This window comes from Penicillium vulpinum, assembly GCF_028829585.1.
Source record: "Penicillium vulpinum strain IBT 29486 chromosome Unknown utg000003l_segment0_segment0, whole genome shotgun sequence".
NCBI lineage: Eukaryota > Fungi > Ascomycota > Eurotiomycetes > Eurotiales > Aspergillaceae > Penicillium > Penicillium vulpinum.
In genome coordinates, this window is record NW_026643243.1 from 259048 (window position 1) to 278614 (window position 19567).

General features: G+C 47.6%; 8 protein-coding genes across 8 annotated transcripts; 5 read left to right on the plus strand and 3 right to left on the minus strand.

Moving 5' to 3' along the window:
- Positions 1–1258: 1258 nt before the first annotated feature.
- N7479_005206 (carbon-nitrogen hydrolase family protein) lies at positions 1259–2384 on the plus strand (the record flags this gene model as incomplete). The annotated part of the gene is made up of 4 exons (XM_057252903.1): positions 1259–1303; positions 1393–1481; positions 1584–1987; positions 2053–2384. The coding sequence occupies 4 exons, from the start codon at positions 1259–1261 to the stop codon at positions 2382–2384; spliced, it is 870 nt and encodes a 289-aa protein (XP_057106765.1).
- Positions 2385–4368: 1984 nt separating this feature from the next.
- On the plus strand, positions 4369–4737 carry N7479_005207 (uncharacterized protein; the record flags this gene model as incomplete). Its single annotated transcript, XM_057252904.1, has 2 exons — positions 4369–4444; positions 4466–4737. 2 exons carry the CDS (start codon positions 4369–4371, stop codon positions 4735–4737), a joined length of 348 nt encoding a protein of 115 aa, XP_057106766.1.
- A 1260-nt stretch (positions 4738–5997) lies between these two features.
- N7479_005208 (uncharacterized protein) lies at positions 5998–6414 on the plus strand (the record flags this gene model as incomplete). Its single annotated transcript, XM_057252905.1, has 1 exon — positions 5998–6414. One exon carries the CDS (start codon positions 5998–6000, stop codon positions 6412–6414), a length of 417 nt encoding a protein of 138 aa, XP_057106767.1.
- A 1558-nt stretch (positions 6415–7972) lies between these two features.
- N7479_005209 (dynamin-like GTPase vpsA) lies at positions 7973–10484 on the minus strand (the record flags this gene model as incomplete). Its single annotated transcript, XM_057252906.1, has 7 exons — positions 7973–8141; positions 8213–8297; positions 8353–9256; positions 9317–10052; positions 10164–10258; positions 10338–10407; positions 10459–10484. The coding sequence occupies 7 exons, from the start codon at positions 10482–10484 to the stop codon at positions 7973–7975; spliced, it is 2085 nt and encodes a 694-aa protein (XP_057106768.1).
- Positions 10485–10980: 496 nt separating this feature from the next.
- N7479_005210 (H(+)-transporting V1 sector ATPase subunit A) lies at positions 10981–13158 on the minus strand (the record flags this gene model as incomplete). The annotated part of the gene is made up of 5 exons (XM_057252907.1): positions 10981–11934; positions 11994–12321; positions 12353–12662; positions 12742–12826; positions 12880–13158. 5 exons carry the CDS (start codon positions 13156–13158, stop codon positions 10981–10983), a joined length of 1956 nt encoding a protein of 651 aa, XP_057106769.1.
- Positions 13159–13642: 484 nt separating this feature from the next.
- Positions 13643–14377, minus strand: N7479_005211 (uncharacterized protein; the record flags this gene model as incomplete). The annotated part of the gene is made up of 1 exon (XM_057252908.1): positions 13643–14377. The coding sequence occupies one exon, from the start codon at positions 14375–14377 to the stop codon at positions 13643–13645; it is 735 nt and encodes a 244-aa protein (XP_057106770.1).
- An 810-nt stretch (positions 14378–15187) lies between these two features.
- Positions 15188–16636, plus strand: N7479_005212 (oxygenase MpaB family protein; the record flags this gene model as incomplete). The annotated part of the gene is made up of 4 exons (XM_057252909.1): positions 15188–15439; positions 15495–15523; positions 15584–16310; positions 16370–16636. The coding sequence occupies 4 exons, from the start codon at positions 15188–15190 to the stop codon at positions 16634–16636; spliced, it is 1275 nt and encodes a 424-aa protein (XP_057106771.1).
- A 1052-nt stretch (positions 16637–17688) lies between these two features.
- Positions 17689–19494, plus strand: N7479_005213 (serine hydrolase domain-containing protein; the record flags this gene model as incomplete). The annotated part of the gene is made up of 1 exon (XM_057252910.1): positions 17689–19494. One exon carries the CDS (start codon positions 17689–17691, stop codon positions 19492–19494), a length of 1806 nt encoding a protein of 601 aa, XP_057106772.1.
- Positions 19495–19567: the final 73 nt, after the last annotated feature.

A 19567-nucleotide genomic window follows, 5' to 3' on the forward strand; every position in this document is an offset into this window, starting at 1 on the left:
TTTATTCTCCTTGGTTCTTCACCAAAATATATTCTGAACCCCGCCGCGCCATTCAAAGACGATGCGCCTGCCATGGAAATGGACCCCAGAGGCTCAATGGTCATTTTTTTTACTTTGACTCCGACTCACCAATTTCCAAGCCCGTGAAGGAGACGGAAATGGAATTCGAACAACTTTTCACCCGTTTGAAATACATACAAGGGTCAAATATCGCATTCGCAGCCCAACAAGTCGTAGAAGTTCATCGCGCAACTTTATGAATGGCCTCATGCAATGTGATCATCACTGCGCTAATGGATACTAGTTGTCCCATCTGCTTCCATGGAAGTCTTACATTGACACGAGGGCAGCTGATACACACCTGTCCAACGATCATTTTCCTGTGATCTGCCGCCTGCATCACTATCACATCACCGAAGCAGACCTCTCCATCTGCTACTGTCCTATCACCTTCAACTACAAGTCCGCCTCGCGCTTTACGACCTGGCTGCCTCAATAACCATACTCAACTGTTGTATGAGGCTAATATTTACGACAAAAACTACTCTCAAAGAGTATGATACCGACCATAGAATCATGAAGAGACTCTGCTTCCCGATGTCGGGTACTTTGCGTGGCACCATGCCCACAATGCATACTGTTTTCTCGCATTTCTAGGTTGATCGCTTGGTCTGTCGAGGAAGAATCCGACCTTCAGTCTAAAGGAGTTGGGTATTCTTTAGAAGTCATCTTCCTCGTTTCGACGTGGTATTCTATTATGTTACTTGATCATTGAGAATATATATACTGTTTTTCTGAGGCCATATACAAACTTACCATATTGCATGACATGGAAGTTTTAGTTTGGGAATTCTCAGCACTTTTCTTATCCCAGGTATTCTATTACGTGGGGTGAATTAACATTTCTATCCTTCTAGTTATAAAATGAGACGAGAAACAAGACATTCAAAGAGGCATTGTAGAGGAATCGTACACACTTTCCATTCTCATCTTAAGCCAAATTGATCAAATTATTGAACTACATCAGGGATATAGACGACTAACGGCTGAGTATTATTGTACTGGATATGTTGATTTCCTGGATATGTACATGACGATTTGATCTGAGTGGGGTTGGGGTTACATTGTTCATTGACCCCAAGTTCTCCAACTTCATGTTGGGGTAATCGGTTGATAACCATTGATAGTAATTAATTCCTGATAGTTCTTTCTTCTCCTCGTTATAATCAGCATCTCGTACATGTGAAATTGACATATCATGGCCTCTACACATCGAATTGCCGTTATTCAATGGCAGATCAAGGTGGGTGCATCGCATTTGGCCGAGTCCAGCTGCAAACCAATCGAGGACATGCAGTCTCATCGCGATCGGATTTACTTACATTCCCCCAGGAGCTTGAAATTGATTACAATCATACGACGGCATGCGATTACATCCGTGAGGCTGCTACCCAAGGCGCTGAGCTAGCCGTTCTTCCAGAGTAAGAAACATGAGATCAGACCTTGTCCGATGCGAAATGACAACGCTTGACAACTCCCTAGATATGCCTTGGAAGGATTACCTGTTGACCAACAACAACCAGATACCATCTCAGCGGCATGGTCCCTACAGACCCCCTCTGGGCGATCCAAGCCGGCGAATCCGCCCAGTACCTAGCAAACTACCAAAGCTTGGCCAAGGAACTGCAGATCTGCATCGTACCGGGTACAATCATCGAAAAGGATATAGGGCCCGATCAATCAGACCTGTTCTACAATACAGCCTACTTCATTTCAAACGATGGCACTGTTCTCGGCTCCTACCGTAAAAAGAACATCTGGCACCCGGAACGACCCCACCTCACCTCATCAGGCCCAGAGCTTCATGTGGCGATTGACACCCCGATCGGCCGTGTAGGGATGTTGGTCTGCTGGGACCTGGCATTCCCTGAGGCATTCCGGGAATTGATCATCGACGGGGCGCAGATTGTGATTGTGCCTACATACTGTGCGTTGAGCTCCCTATGGTATATACTTGTATGTGTTCTTTGAACTAACTGGAGCCTTAACCAGGGACACCCCACGACGCCTCCCCCGAAGCCCGCGCGTATAACCCAGATTCTGAAGGCTTGTTCCTCGACTCGACCATTACATCCCGCTGCTTTGAAAATACCTGTGGCATTGTCTTTGTCAATGCTGCCGGGCCGCCGGAGGATTTCTTGGGCCTGTCACAGATTACACTCCCTCTTGTGGGGCCGATTGCTAAGATGGGGAACGAGGAGGGACTCATGGTTGCCGATTTGGATATGGAAGTTATTGAGACGGCGGAGAGGAATTATAAGGTGCGACAGGACTTGAACAAGGAGGATTGGCACTATGTTTATAGACATACCGGGCGGAAGTAGACATCGGTCAATTTTACTGATTCTTCCTTGCTTTTTGAGGCCATTTTAGCTATGCGAGTTTGAACCGCCCTGGTTCCTTTGATGGATTTTTCATTTTGTACTTTCGCCTCTTGCTTTGCATATGATATTCCGATATCCTTATCCTGCCGTTTAAGATACCATAGCAAAAACGGCACCATGAGCACAGTCCTTGGTGCCGGTGAGACCTCGGGACCTCCTAGCTACCTAGTCGCATAACGGGCGGATACGCTATCCCGAACACAGTCTAGCGTCAAAAGCTTATCTCTAACTCTATGACAGCGTTGAAGATCCCAGAATATGTGAATTTACTTCAGATATAGTATATCGTTTAGTTCAAGGTCCATATAGGTATATTTTGGTTTAGTCTTCCTGTATCTGGCATAGAAGATGGTGTCTCCTAGACTTATATCTGTGGCCTCTACACTTCGGAAACCCCAGGAGTCTCAATAATTTGTGCGGGTGATGATATGAGAAATTGAGCCTCTGGAGACGAGACAAGCATGAGCCCATAACTACACATAGCTAAATAACAGCTAGTGATATCAGAAATGGTGACAGCTTCGACTTTCTACTACAACTAGCTTTGATTTATCTCCAATTCTAGTTTTCCAGATACAGTTCTTCATGCCTTCTACAAGGATGCCCACTAGATAACAGTCCCATGTACCTAGCCAATTCTACGTAGATACCCCGATGGGGATGAGTCTGAGAGAGGGAGGGGGTTGACCACATACATATGTACCCATGAAACCACCTGTATCCATTGAGTCGCGCCTTCCAAAATTCGCGCCTTCCTCAATTTCCATTATCACATGTGACAATAAACAATGAACAATAGGCAGGGGTTCTATTGTCCCCCATTGTTCTTTCCAAAGAGGCAGGTCACCTTCCTAAACGGAAAGTCTCTTGATTTCTTCATTTCTTCCTATAAATACCCCCCCTCCTCCCTTTTCTTCCTGAATTTTTCTTTTCTTCTTCAACTCTCCATCCTCCTCATTATACACATCATCAATTCCCCCTCTTCCATCAGGGGTTTCATCGATAACTTGTCCATTGCATCACATCTTCCATCATATCTTGCATCAATGTTCATTGGAAATGCAGTCTGTCACCACCTCTGACTACCAGCAACACGTCGTTGCGATATTTCATGTTTGTCACGTCAACACACATCTATGTGGCCCATGTCCACTATGGTAAGTCTGCTCACCACTCTTCAGTCATCACATGTCATAACATGTCACTACCCTTCAGTCACTAACATGCACTTGTCTCACAGACCCCACAACATATAGGCTTCATCATTCTGGCTTTTCATCTTGTATTGCTACACATTGTAAGTATCTTCTTTCATCCCCATTCCCCCATTACCTTTTCAACGTGTTGTCACCCTACTGGGTCATCAACATTGTCCTATTGTCCTATTGTCCTTCATCATGTGTCATCAATATTTTCCCATCATCACATTACTATCTCTATCATACCTCAAGCCTTTCATTGTATGGAGCTGACTGTATCAGACATGTGAAAAGGTCTCTCATCTGTCCCATCTTTTGGACAGTCTTTCCACTCATGCGTCTCGTTTGGAATGACCTCTTTGCCTCAATGGTCTTCCAATTCTATGTTGCTGCTTCCACCTCCCACCACGAACAGCAATCCAAGTTGTAGGTTGGAGCTTTCTAGGTAAGAACTCTAGCATCAGAACTCTCCCCTCCTCTCTGTTCCTTCTGCTCTGCAATGACGAGTGGAAGATCTTACGTACCAGTCCATTGGCTGATGCGGTTGCACCTCGGTGTCTTCTGCCACAGGAACCATATTTATTATTTTCCTCCATCTACTTGACTCGCATTTTCTTTGATGTGCCTGCCACCACCTCGATTATTTCGACTGTCTATGCAGGTGACCACCACGTTCTACATCCTATCCACGCACCTCTGCACTTCTCTTGAATACCCACAACAACATGCCAGTCTTAGACAAATCTGGCAAGATGCAACCTTGCAAGGCTACAATTCCCATGGATTTGATATTTGACAAACGTATGTCTTTTTTATCTCCAGCTTATGATTTCAGTCCATCAAAGCCACACAAGCCACCTTTCAAAATTCGAACTCTTCTGTCATGTTCAACACAGCCGAAAATGACTGCTTGTATCATCCACCAGAAAATGCCTCTGGGTTGCCATTGCAACATCTCCAGTTTAAGACCAACCACTGGTCTTACCCTCTTGACAACAAACCTCTTTGAATGGAGCCTACCCTCTGACAATTGCCCAACACCGAGCTCCAAAATATCATCCCCCAAAGCCATCATCAACATCATCACCAGATAAAAAAAAGAGGGGGAAATGGGGGGAAATGGGGGGAAAAGGAAATCGAAAATGAAGGAAATGGAAGAAACAAAAAAAGGAAAGGAAAAACGGGTTTGCATTAGATGGAAGAACAGGAAGGAACAAGGAGAAGGAATGGAAAATTGAGTTTGATCTTCGCCAGAGAAAGGGATTTGGTGAGTTCGCAAACATTATCTTTGGAGTTTCCAAGGCTGATTCCCAAAATCAAAGCTCCCTATTGACTCCACTAGAGTCTTTCGGGATCTTCCTTTCAACTATGGCCTAGCCAGCAGAGCTCATGATTCCCCCCTGAATCAAGCGGGATGCAATGATACCACTGTTTGTTTCTCAACTCATGATTTCCTTTTCCCAATGCTAACACTTCCAGTCACTACCATTCACCACTATCCACCTGTGAGATCCTCGAGCATTCGAAAAACTTCCTGCTCAATTCAATCCACCTTGGAGAAACCCCACATCTCACTCGGCATTGCATCCGACCACCCAGTCCAGTGCAATAAACCCACCGACCATCTCTTGCCGGCTCCTCGGTACCTTCCTCGACAGTCACCAAGTGAGCCAAAAATACCATTCTCTGATACCATATCACTCAGCACCAACAGACGGCGTGTTGAGTGTTATGAATCAGGGGATCCATGTTTCTGGTACCTGGGGCTGTGGCAGCATGAAGAACCATTATCCTCGACGGCCACTGGCCTGCGAGTTGATTCTGGTACATCAATGCTGTCCACTGCGAGTTGACCCTGGTATATCAATATTGCCCACCGCGAGGAGACATCAGGTATCGAAGGCTGACAAGAGTGGCCCCGCAGGGTTGCAGCGCACATCGCCCAGTCATTTCTCAGCATTCTACAACCACCAATCTCTCGGTATCTCCAGCTTTGGGTCACATCAAATCCCAACACCGAAGATGACATCAATCCTTCATGGAAAGATACCAAGGATCCCACCCCTGAGACAAAAAACATCAATGCTTGTCACTTTCATTAACGTGACATCAATCAGCATCGACTTTAATCTTAACTGCTGAGCAACTTCCCACTGGACTGGGCTGGCACATTGAGACACGGGGCACCGATCATCGAGCTCCTCTGCCCAAGCTACTTATGACCGACCACCAACTCTCTAACAACCTCAAGACTTCACCAATGCATCAAATACAATGACTCTCTGCTATCCCCAATCTTGCTTCACACGAGACGGTTGTTCCAAGACAAGTTTATCGTGACAAGACTCGTGAGTATGGTACGTGTTCAAAACAATTTCCCTGTCGAAGATATTAAAGCTGACGATTCCAAGCTGAAGGCATATATTGAAAAGAGAGAACAAGAAGAAGAAGAAAAGCCCCCATTAGAGTCACACTATGACCACAAGAGTCTTCGCCATTGGGGACTTGCAACCTCGCTCAACCAGCAAGTTGCAACAGGACAGCCACAACCCACAGCCCACAAAAAACACAAAAAACAACAATACAAGAAAACGAAACAAGGCAAAATGGCACCAAGTCCAAGCATCATACACACGCCTGAAGACACCGTTGGCAAGACGGTCATGGAATCATTGAATGGAAGCACATTACCTCGAAAGACGAACTGGTCCAGTATGGACTTGACTTCACTACAACTTGTGCATCTCACGGCAACACATGTGGCTTGGTGAAGAATATGGGAGGGGGATGGATATGGAAATGTATGAACGACTTTGTTTTGATATGGGAGGATCCAGAGATTGTGTTTGCATTGACCAACATTTGCACCTTGCGCCGGTTCTGCTGAGTCTTCAAATCTCGGCTCAAACCCTTTTATGGACAGCATTAACGTCCATATTTCGATACTTGCTTGGGATGTTGGCTCAGTTTTTGTACTCACTGGAAGTTTCCAGTTTCTATGTATCTAAAGTACCTCTGCCACCTCCAACATGCAGAAGTAAAAAATGAAGAACATCATTATCTTCATGACCATCTAAAAGTTTCCATACATAAGAAAATAGTACGCCGGCCTCTTTATAGTCACTGAGCACGTCGGCCGCCTGGCATATAGGATTCGGTTACCGCTGACTTGGAAGATTAACCTCTCAAGCCAGCTCCCACCCTAGATCCTTATCAGATATTCGAGGACAAGTCATCCGAGGACCAGTTGTCGACCGACAGGAAGATACACATACGAACGAGACACAGGCGGAGTCCAATCCCTCCGGCGAAGACACAGAACTTAACGTTCGCATCATTACCTCCCTGTGAGTGTTACTATCCTTGCTTTTCTGCTGCTTCATTTTGATAATCTCGCACGTTGCCTTTCGCGTAAGACCATCGCCTGCCGACGGTCACATTGTACAAGACCGGCCCAACTATCCTAGACCGCATAAGCCCGCTTACATAGTAGACGGCCGACCTTGCCCTATTGGGGGTCTGCCAGCATTTGCATTTGCATTTATATATTTTGCATCACCCTATGTACTTACATGTGCAGCGAGCGCCGTATTGACCGAGGTCGGCCGACGACTCAGGGCGGCAGAAGTCAGATGGCATCTGCCGCTCTAGTAGGCTGCTGTAGTGATAGGAATACATCATGACTATCTCCCTCTGACTTTTCAGGGCTTACAATTCAAGTCCTACTACATCAAGGCCGCATGGGCGACTATTCTTTCAAGTATATTGACACATGAGCCAATTAAATGCCAAAGGTACTATCTCATAAACAAGCGAACAAATTGAAAAGTCGAAATTTGAATTCTAAGCTAAGTCATAAAGCAGGGACAGAATCATTAATTGATACAATCATCCGGGCGTCCATGGCATGAAGTCCGCGAACACAGACAACAGACCAAGCAATGAGAAAGGAAAACGGTATAAAGCTCTCAAATTGGGGAGGGGGAAAACGAAAAGAAAAAACATAGCAGGACGAAGCAAAGAACTCCCCCCTCTCATCAAAATCAGACGATCACCAAGGACGCGAATCCGAAATCTGAACCCCGAACCCAAACCACCCAGATCAACATCTAAATAAGGACCAACGGAAACAAGTCGCTAACCAAGGGATGGTAAGAACGTCAAAGCAAGTACGGAGTATAGTCAAGATATTCGAAGGGTGTTGCAAAAATCACAAAGAGATGCGAGGAGCCTAACTCCGCCAACGCGATAGCTCAATCATGCAGTGGTCAATGGAATGGTTTTTTTCCTGTGCGAAAAAATCGTCTGGTGACCAAATCCACTCTTTCTTCACTGGACTTGGCTGACGATTTCACTGGCGCGACCCAGGCTCTCAACCATCTGTTGGCATTCCTTTCGTCGGCGGGTCGTGTAATCGCTCTCCTTGAGGAGTTCGTCGAGCTCGTTAGTGCGGTACATGTTCTCGAGTAGTTCACGTTGCATCTCATCCTTGGTGAACCTAGGGAAATAATTCGTTAGTATACTCAAATATTGGGATGATCTTTTTTTTTTTGCAAGGATATGACATACTGGACCAGGGTATACATGACCGCCTTGGGGACCATGTCGATCATTGTGCGCTTGACAATGTTGAAGTAGGAAGTAATCAAGAGTTCTGCGTGAGTGTTAGTCAAGTACCACAAGGAGTTTATATTAGCTGGTTCACTTACTGATAACCTCGACTTCGGTGGCTTCACGCTCAGACAAGCTAGCTGAAGCCTTGAGAGTTGGAGGAGGAGCCTCCATGAGAGCCATCTTCTTCTTGTTCTTGGAAGCCCAGAAGCTGCCGAAGAATCCACTATTGTTGTTGGCCTCACCGCTGGTGTCGAGCGAGGGGCTCTGGGCACGGGCTGGGATGAGAGGCTTGCCAGTCTTGGGGTCAACCTGTGTAGGCTTGGCAGCTGCCTGGCGCTCGTTGACGAGGGCCATGGCGCGGTGTCCGTTCAGGAAATCGGGGTGGCCGGTGTTTACGTAGGTGGATTCCATATTGATCAAGTCCTTGACCAACTTGTTGGTGGGCTCAAGGCACTTCTTGAAGAAGGAGATGACGACAGCATGGAACTTCTCCTTCAGCATAGGGTAGCGGCGGAACAGCTGCTTGGTCAAGAGCTGGGTCAGAATGCGCACCAACTCGTCGTAAACCAGCGCGATACATTTCAAGCTTGGCTCTTCTAAGCGCTTGATCTGTTGCTTGACGATCAACTCAAAGGCGGTAGTACCGACAAATAGGGCAGGGGAGGAACCGGACGAGTTGTAAAGGATTGTCCGGATGTCAATATCTTTCACGATGTCGAAGGGATCGACAGCCTTGATACCATTGGAGTAAAGTTCGTGGAACACAAAGGAAATACGAGCACCACCGGACAGCTCGATGCTGGACAACTCCTGGTTATTTCCCTCCAAGACTGTACGGTACTCGTTGCTGAATTCAGTGATGATGTTCAAGATAATGTTGGCGCTGTTGCCGAGCATAGAGTCACCTAGTTGCCCTAGCTCTGCGGTGTATTTCTGGAGGGAGGCGGAAATTCGGGCCTTGATATCAGGCAGGGTTTGCTTGATGTGCATCATAAGGATCTAAAAAGAGGAAGTCCGTTAGTTCAAATGTCTACTAGACGATTAGGGGTCAATCCGTACCAAGTTCAGTTTCCGCGCCAGATATGGCGTACCACAGTAGGAAGCCTTATTCCGGTACGCCTTGTGGTTCTCGAAGAAGTTCTTCTCGTTCTCCAGGGCGTAGGCAATGAGTTTCTTGTTCTCAATATCACGCTGGCCACGGTTGACCACCGGCACATAACCCAGGCGCAAGGGGATAATTCGTCCAGCGAGAATATCCACCACATCGGTTCCATCGTCCATCAGATCGACCTTACTCAAGACACCGATGGTGCGCTGGCCCTCTGGGTCGACTTCGCGTGCCAGCTTCAGGCCATCGGAGTTGGCAAGATCCTGGTTGGCCGAAGTGACTGCTAGGATGATTGCGTTGGGCTTGCTAATATACTTGAGGACCATGTCACGGATCTGTTTCTCAATATCTTTCGGTTGGTCTCCAACGGGCACCTTGGTCAAACCTGGCAAATCGACGAGGGTCAAGGTCAAGACGTTAGGCGAGTAGATGCGCAGATTTATCGGGGAGGGCGAGATTCCGGCATTCTTTCCGACCTTCGTTTCCGTTTCACGCACGATCTCATCGCGAATCTTGTTGAAATCGTAGAACTTCTCCCCCGGGAGATGCAGGAATTCACCATACTCGTTCACATTGGACTCGCTGTCCGTCGTCTCCAGCTTAGTCTCACCATTTGTGGTAGTGGTTTTGTTGATCAGTTGCAGAATAAGAGGTCTCCGTGTCACGATTCCAGAGCCACGAGGCAAGCTGCAAGAAAAAAAACGTGGTTAGCAATTATTGTTCACATCATGTCGCATGCCCCGCCACCGGAGGCGTTGATTGGGCGGCCGCGCAAGCTCCCCAACACAACCAACATACAAATCCCGGCCGACAATATTCTCTAGAACCGAACTCTTTCCACTAGACTGTGATCCGACAACGGCAATTTGGGGCAAATCGATCGGGTTTTGAACCTAAAGCGGGCGGCGGTCTTAGCAAATGTGGTACCCCTGGAATCACAATTGATTTGTGATCTCTGAGATTTATACATACGCCGACTGTGGAAAAGACATCTTGAAGCTTGTTAACTAGCGAAATCAAGCTGGGGTCATTGACGTTTATGCTACACGGAGATTAGCCAGACCGCATCGGAAAGGGACAGGGGTTTGCGCACGAGTGGCCAGACGTTGGGCTTGCCATGGCTGGCGATACTGGATATGAAAACTGCTTCTAGGCAAGAAAAATTCAAAAAGCAAGAAAGAAAAAAGAGGCACAAGGTAGAAGTTGAATAAAGCGAAATCGGGGGAGACACGATGCAAGTGGATGATTGTTTGGTCGACTCGGAAGGCGGTGATGTAGTGGCGTCCAGAGCGGTCTCTCTCCGGTGTCTACCTAGGCTCCAGGCAAAAGTGGTAGTGATGGTTCACTATAATATATGTTGTAGTATTATAAGATTAGATATTCAAGAGAAATAGTGTATTTCTTCAAATCAAATACCTAATATCTATCATCTCCGGTCATGTGTGCAAATCTTGTGCTGCCTGACGCGTACGGGCCACATGTACATCTAGAAGTTATACTACGTTAAAGAGCACCAAAAGGAAAAAAAACAACTCGAGTTGGACACAATAACTACAGGGGAATGTGCTCAAACAAACATCTAAAGGGAAATACATGCTAAGATAAGATGTCACTTTCACTCATCCGAAACTGAGGCAAATCGCTCAGTCATAGACTGGAGGATCTTCTCGTACTTGGCCGAGATCTCTGCCTCATCTTCCGGAATCTCGAACTTCATGTTTCGCAGAGCACTCTGGAGATCAGCAGTAGCCTCACGGACCTTGTTCCAGTTCTGACCCTGAGCAACGGCCTTTTGAGCCTCGTTGTGGTAGCCCATAAACGCCTTCATCATGTACTCTGTCTTCCACAAGGGGCAGAATTGATCGTAGTCACTGTATCCGTTCTGTTGGAGGAAGTCATCCTTGAGCAAGCTGGCCACGTCCAGCGTGATCTTATCCGAGTCACCCAGCGCCGCCTTACCGACCAGTTGAACGACCTGGTCCAGTTCCTCAGACTTGGCCAAAAGCTCACGAATCTGGTCGCGTAGACGAGGGAATTCGGGGTGGTCCTTCTCGTAGTACTTATCCAAAACTGCGTTGTACTTGCTGTAGGAGATGGAAGTGTTGACTGAAGGGAAGTGCTTGCGCTGCGCCAGCTTCTTATCGAGACCCCAGAACACCTGGACAATACCCAGGGTACTGCTAGTGACGGGATCGGAGAAATCACCACCGGGCGGGCTGACGGCACCGACAATGCTGACACTGCCCACACGCTCGGGGCTACCCAGGGCACTGCTCTTGCCAGCACGCTCGTAGAAGGAGGCCAGCTTGGCTCCCAAATACGCGGGGAAACCCTGATCAGCAGGCATCTCACCCAGACGACCCGAGATCTCACGCAGAGCCTCAGCCCAACGGGAACTGGAGTCTGCCATCATAGCCACGTTCTTGCCCTGATCACGGAAGTATTCGGCGATAGTGATACCGGTATAAATAGAGGCCTCACGGGCGGCGACAGGCATGTTGGAGGTGTTGGCGATCAGACAGGTACGCTTCATGATAGGCTCCTTGCGGCCATCGACAGTAATAGAGAGCTGCGAAAGAAAGCTAGTCAGGAAAATGTTATCGCAGTAATTTTGGGGAGGGCACGTACTTCGGGGAAATCCATCAAGACTTCGGCCATCTCGTTACCACGCTCACCGCAGCCAACGTAGACAATGATATCACTGTTAGAGAACTTGGACACACTCTGGGAAATAACAGTCTTTCCACATCCGAAAGCACCAGGAATACAGACAGTACCACCCTGAACACTAGGGAAGAGAGCATCCAACACTCTCTGGCCGACGATGAAGGGCGCATCGGCGGCCAGCCTGTCGCTAACTGGGCGGGGAACACGGACGGGCCAGGTCTGCATCATACCAAACTCGGACTTCTTACCATCGAACTCCACCTCGAGGAGCTTCTCCTCGACGGTGTAGCTGCCTGCAGGAGAAATCCGAGTAATAGTACCCCCGTGCGCGGGGAGGCAGCAGGATCTTGTGGTCGTTCACCAGACTGTTCTCGAACACAGAACCCCAGATGTCACCACCAGTGATGTGATCGCCGACCTTGAAGTTAGTAGGCTTGTATTCCCACTTTCGCTCGCGGTCCAAGGCATTCACCGAAATACCACGGGGAATGTAGATACTCTTCGATTGGTCGGCGATGGCTTTGAGGGGTCGCTGAATACCGTCGTAGATCGTCTCCATCAGACCGGGCCCAAGCTCGACTGAAAGTGGCTTTCCTGTCCTCGTTACCGGGTCTCCGACAGTCAAACCGGCTATTATTCAAAGTTCACGTCGGTCAGCATAGCTCTTTGGGGGCTAAGATGCGGGTTTAGGGAGGGTGTGGAGCTGTACCTGTTTCCTCGTAGACCTGAATCGTGGCCTTGTCTTGCTCAATGCGAATGACCTCACCGACAAGGTTGTCATGACCGACACGACACTATGCGGTCAGTATCTGGGGTTCTCCACGATCTTGGAGCTGGGGTTGCCTACCAACTCGTACATGGCACAACCGATCATGTTTTCGGCCACGACGACAGGGCCGGAGACCGAAAAGATCGAGCCATTGTTCTCAGAATCGTCCGAAGTCATAATGAAAGAAGCCTGTGTGGAATGGGGGGACACAGAGTGGGTGAAGGTAGTTGAGGAGGGCGAGTCTGGAAGCGGTGGCAGCTCGGCGGGCGGTGATGGCTGTGTCAACGTATGCTTTGTGGTTATCAGATCCAACAACGATGGCCGCGCTTTCAATTGAGGTCGTCCCAAGCCTAGCATTCGCTTTGGATTGCAGATTACAGGTGTTGGAATTGAATTTAGTTTCTCAGACCTCGGTCGTGGAGTCCCCCTGATCTACTCGTCCAATCCTCGGTCTCATCCCCGCGGAGCGAATCGCGGCCATGGAAGCAGATCCATCCCTCAGCTTCAGCTTGGCTTATGCCACCTAATCTTTGTGGCTGGTTTTCGATCATGCAATCTTACAATAGTGGGAATTTGTCTACTTGGTTTTGTCAACCTTGCAGTTTTTGAAAACTACTCGAATCACTAAACATGTAGGCTCATCTTATAAGTCCCATATGATCTACTGTATCTACTCCACAATGACCTTGGGACAGCCATGAAAATCAATCCAATAATGTTTACATTGCAGAAAAATATTTCAAAAAAAAAACTCCCCCCGACGATCTGGAATAACCCATGATATCTAGTACCGAGGACTGTCGATGATGATATCTACCTCGGTCGCAAAAAAAAAAAAGGGTCAATAGCTGTCTTCAAGTTCCTCGATGGTCTCATAAACCATGTGAAGGAGGTTTCGAAACTCGATTGCAAGATGCTCAGCATATCCATTAACCAATATCCAAGGCGAAGCAGAGGGAAAAAAGGTCCGTAGCTTGATCTTGCAACCGCCCTCGGTATCCATGAATTCGTTCATGATATAGAAGAACTTGCTCCCACTGTCAATTTTCGCAAGCAAGATCTCCACCATTTCATACTCTTCCTCTCGCTGCTTCGCCATCCACTTGGGAATCTCTCCACCGTCCATGAGATTAGAAAATTGTACCTTGGCCATATGCTCCCCGATGACCTCCACCCCACAGTCTGGCCCAATGCTGGCGGAAGCTTCGGGCGAATGCATAACCATATAGTTTTCTGGGTGCGTTGGGAATACAAACGATCGCGCCATCTCATCAAGGGGCTGGTAGACCTGCCAGCGACCGCAGATTGTTCTCAGGTCTGTCGCCGAGACCCCGGTTACTTTCATGTATGTTCTGCATTCTCTGAATCCTCCTCGAGAGTCTTGAATCAGCGATTCAAAATAGCGGTTTCCTTCTTCGATTTGGTTTTTCAGGAGATCTAACATCGGCTCTTGAAACAATAAACTCCGCAGGTTGTTGAGAGCGCGGTGGCAAGCTTGGAGTTCCAAGGTATCGACATCAGCACCGGATTTGGATACTCCATTTAGCTTGAACTTAATGGTTGGTCTTAGCTCCATGGCTATTGGGATTCTCTGGTGAGGAGGTTTGAAAATTAGACGGAAAGCATTGTCAACCAGCGAAAGCTGCGGCCTTTATAGTCTAGCCTAAGCAATAATCCATTCCCTCGCTGAGCCATCATTCCAAATGTCTTCTTGTGAAGCACCAATGAAACATAAAAAGATCAAAGGATGTGAAGCGTAGAATGTGAAAGACAAAGCGGCGATCAAAGGTAGCATACAAGGCTATTAGCGCAAATCTATCAAAGGCTGGCAAAGTTTCGATTCACTCCGTGCAAGACAGTATCACCTAGGTATTAGGAGAAAAGTTGAATCCACTACGGGGTATCTCACAGCTCCTTAAAAACATTGAAGTAGCAGGGCCTGTTTCAGAGTCAGATAATGTCTCTCGGTGTTAAAGAACTTAAATTGTGACTACTTGTACGGAGTAGATATTATCCAATCAACGTTTAACTAGCTACATAGGTATCATATATCTAAATCCGTCGATGATCTTATTGGCTGAAATAGCTTCACATGTCATGGATCGATCTCATAACCCCTCTCTCCTTAGGGCCGTGGAGTCTGGACCCCGGCAACCCACGGAAACACCTGCCATTGGATGACTTGAAGAAATATATTAGAAACATGGGCTTTTTCTCATCTCAGGAAGAAATACACAAATAATCTCTGGTCTACTTTTACTCGGAGCTTACCACAATCATGGCTTTGAAGAGTCCCAAGAGCGGAAGTAGTACCGAGTGCCACTACTGGGGTTACTCCTTTCATTAGACTGACCTTCACTCCTCCTCCGATAACCTCAAGCCGTTGATGTACAGCTGGGATTATCTGGCCGACGAATGTGTGGAGCGCTTGAACAAAATTCCATCCGCGGATGACGGCGCCGATAAACGGCCTTTCAAGAAGGACCTTTATGGCTTACTGAGGGACCATGCGGAGGAGGACCCGAAGCTCAACGAGCTATGGACTGAGATCAATACCATTCCGCAGTGGGTTGACTGGGATCAAATTCAACGGGGCCAGGATGTTTTCTTCCGTTATGGCGTTCCGATTCTCAATGTCGTTAGTGTTTGATAGATAGAGTATTTTTGGGGATGTGGACTGATATCATCAATAGCTCGGTTTTGAAAGTTTACTTGGTGGAATGTAAGAGCATGTTTCCACCTCCTGGCAATGAGTGCCAAACTGTGGCTGATTTATAACTAGGGGAGCCATGCGAGTCGTCGAAACCCTTTCACGAACAGGCAGTTTCGGGGCAAAGGTAGTACGCCGGCGATTACTCGAGACTCTTCAGCATGTGCTTCAAGTTAGCAACTCAGCTGAAGGCATGAAGCCAGGTGGCGATGGCCATATCTCCTGCGTTCGAGTCAGACTGCTTCATTCGTCTGTGCGCAAGAGGATTCTAAGTCTAGTAGATCAGAGCCCTGAATACTATGAGATTAATAAATACGGAACACCGGTTAATGACCTAGACTGCATTGGCACAATTAACACATTCTGCACCTCGGTGATATGGCTGGGTCTTCCGCGACAGGGCATCTACCTCAGCCAGCAAGAGACCGAGGATTATATCGCGCTGTGGAGGCTGGTTGCGTATTATATGGGCACACCGACGGATCCGCTTGAGAACACAGCTAAGGCTCGTGCCATAATGGAATCGCTTCTGGTTTCCGAGATTCGTCCCACTGAGACTGGAAAGATCCTGGTGAAGAATATCATTATTGGCCTGGAGAATACAGCGCCGGCTTTTGCATCCAAGGAATTCATGGAGGCGATGAGTCGACTACTCAATGGAGATCAATTAGCCGATGAGCTTGAAATTCCTCGGTCTAATCTATACTATCGGGTATTGATATGGGGGTATTGCTTCTGGGTTATGGCTGTTTCATATTTTGTACCGAAGATATATTTCCTCGACAGGATTATGATTTCGGTACGTGAAAATTATGTTTCCAACATTCTCGTATATTTTCTAATGAAGAAGTTGATCAGCTCCGCCGAAAGCGCTTTTACAAGCTAATTCTCGATGACAAGATGGGTCTTGGAGAGGAGTCGCGCTTCGAGTTCAAATACGTGCCCTCCCTCACTCGCACCACTCACTTGGGCAAACGAGGAAGCACCAAATTTGAGAGACTTGGCATTGAAAGTCTGGCGCATTTAGGTCTTCTGGCAGCTTTTACTGCCGTAGCCACTTTGAGCATGGGATTTGTCTTTGCAGTGAGGATAGTCCCTTCCCAGATTTTTATGGTTCGACTGTAGCTATCGCACAACTACCAGGTGGCTATGCTTGGCTCACTCAAAGGCCAAATTTTGATTTCGACTCGTCCTTCGACAACGTGTATCAATCTTCACGTGGATTCCAATCTATGTATGTATGTAGGATGAATACTTCATATATAGAGCATTGCGTGGCGCATCAGAATACTTAAAATCCATTTTTTTCTTATTTTGAGATATTCATATTGAAATAAAAAAAAGACACCTGTCGATTGACAGGTAGAACCAATATGATAAGAGTGGGATTCGAACCCACGCCTCTTGCGAGACCAGGAAACTATTGCTAGTTGTAGAGTCAAGGTATACCTTAACCTGGCGCCTTAGACCAACTCGGCCATCTTACCATTGGATGATACGTTGCCTTTTTCAACAAATTACTAAGAAGTGGTGAAGGTTGTAGTAGTAAAGCAGGAGACTAGTATTGGAAGCTGAGGAGAAAAATGCCAAGAAAGCGAGCGCTGCATGCCACCCGATCCGGTCTAGTGTCCGTATCACAATGTGGCTTCGGTTGAGCATATGGAGTTCATATTGCTAACATGTCCATATTGAAATCTCATATTCCATAGATCGACAATAATAATAAAATGGCAACACGGACTCGAAGATCATCAAGCATAATTTCCGGAAATGGTTCAATCCAGCGCACTGGAGCTGCGCGTGGCGTCACTGCCCCGACAGCTAACTTGGACCAGAATCAACAGAGCGGTATATCGGATCAAATCAAGCTATCCCCCGAGGCAGCTGCATTAATTATCTCTCGGCAATCCCTGACGAGCCAATTGTTGTTATGTTGCCACGGTCTGTTCGTTAGGCTGATATACACAGAATCCTGCTTGATGGCCCCCAACTCGTACAGCACAGGGCTAACTGGTACGACACAGCCCTGTAACACGGAGAATAAACGTCATGCTTAATTCTATCCCAATTTGAAGGAGGTATAAGACCACGCCGGCATGTAGCTAGTTAAAATCACAGTCCAGTCCATTGACCTTCACTTTCAATTGAATCATTGAATCAATCTTTTCGAAAGCATCATGCGGCTACCCAATTATTTGCTTGCCAGCTTGATTTGCCTCCCGGAATCGTTTGCCAATCTTCTAGGACCGTCATATCCTCCTCCCAGAGACTTGTCTAGCAGCCACAGCCGGGTCGCCACCAGCTGGAAGAATCTGACTTCCCAACTCAGCACCGTCCTCGCCGATAATCAGACCAATAAAACCAGTGGGGTTTATGCATTGAGGAACCTCACATTCTCTGCTGGATTGTTTTCCACGCTTGATCCGAAAGCCAAAGATCTTCAATTCCACCACACCGCTAGCGAAGTCGCAAACTCTCCTGTTGGAGTGAAGAAGGTAGATGGAAACAGCATCTACAAGGTCGCCAGTGTATCGAAACTCTTTACTGTTCTTGCAGGACTCATAGAGCTGAAGCCCCGTGACTGGGATCTTCCACTCACCGAAATCTTCCCATTCTTGGCCGAACATGTTCGTAAGCAACACGATAAGTTCCGGCTCGTCTATGATGTTCAATGGGACAAAATCACACTCAGGTCCCTAGCGGGCCAAATGAGTGGCATACCACACGGTGCTACAGAAGAATTCCTACAAACCTTTGCTCTATACAAGTACCTCGAAGGCTCTCACGATCCTGCCTTGACTGATCCTAACTTCTACGGTCTTCCACCTCTGAACGAGAGTGATTTGTCGCTATGGCCGCCATGCTTGGGTGAACAGACTATAGGCTGTAACCTAGTCTCCTGGGACGTGGGATATGCCACAAGACCTCCGGTTTTCCTTCCCTGGCAAAGCCCCGAGTATGCTAACGGCGGTTATATCTTCCTTGGCCTGGCAATCTCAAATCTCACGGGGAAGACTATGGATGAGTGGTATAGTGATTCTATCTTCGAGCCTCTAGGTTTGAAGTCCACTTACTCGTCTACCCCTGACAACTCCACTCGGTCCCATTCCGTCCTCTCAGAGGTTCTTGATACGCAGTTCACCCCCAATGGAGGTGTTACGAACCCCTCCGGTGGGTTGTTTTCTACAACCAACGACCTCTCTAAGCTTGGTGTTGCCCTCCTAAATTCCACTCTCCTCTCCTCTGAAAAGACACGAGAATGGATGAAGCCCGTCACTCACACCTCGAGTCTACGCTACTCCGTTGGCTCGCCATGGGAGATCCATCGATACGTCCACGCAGGGTCAGGCGTGGTCACCGATCTATACACCAAACTTGGAGACTCGGGATTCTATGGTGGCATCGTGGTCGTGATACCAGACTTCGACGCTGGTTTCACACTCCTCGGAGCCAGCACGCAACCTGGCCGCAGCAGCGAGGTGCTCTTAGCCATCGACCTTATCACTGATGCCATCCTCCCGGCGCTTATAGAGCAAGCCGCAATAGAGGCAGCGCGGAAGTTTGCCGGCACGTACAAAGCCGCGGGTCTGAATTCGTCATTGACACTCACTGTCGTGCCACCTACCCATCCTGCACCTGGTTTGAATATTACTTCATGGATTAGCAATGGCACAGATATCACGGCTTTAGTTCCTAGACTCTTTGGTGATATCGGCTCACGACTTGTGCCGTCTATCGTCTCCGAGCAGGCCAGTGGGGAAATCGCTTTCCGGGGATACACTGCTACTCAAGGCCGGAATCCTGGGGTGGCTTCCTCGTCAAGACTATTCTCTTCGTTCTACGATCTCAATGACTGGACCATGTTGGATCAGCTGACTTGGGGTGGTATTGCTACCTCGCTCTTCGTTTTCGATGTCGATAAAAACGGAACTGTCAAATCAGTGACACCAGGTGCCTACAGACTGAAGATGGCGAAGAATTGATCGAGCCAGCATTTGATGGGAGGGACGAATGAGATACCATATAATGATAAATAGTTGAATTTATTGCGTGACT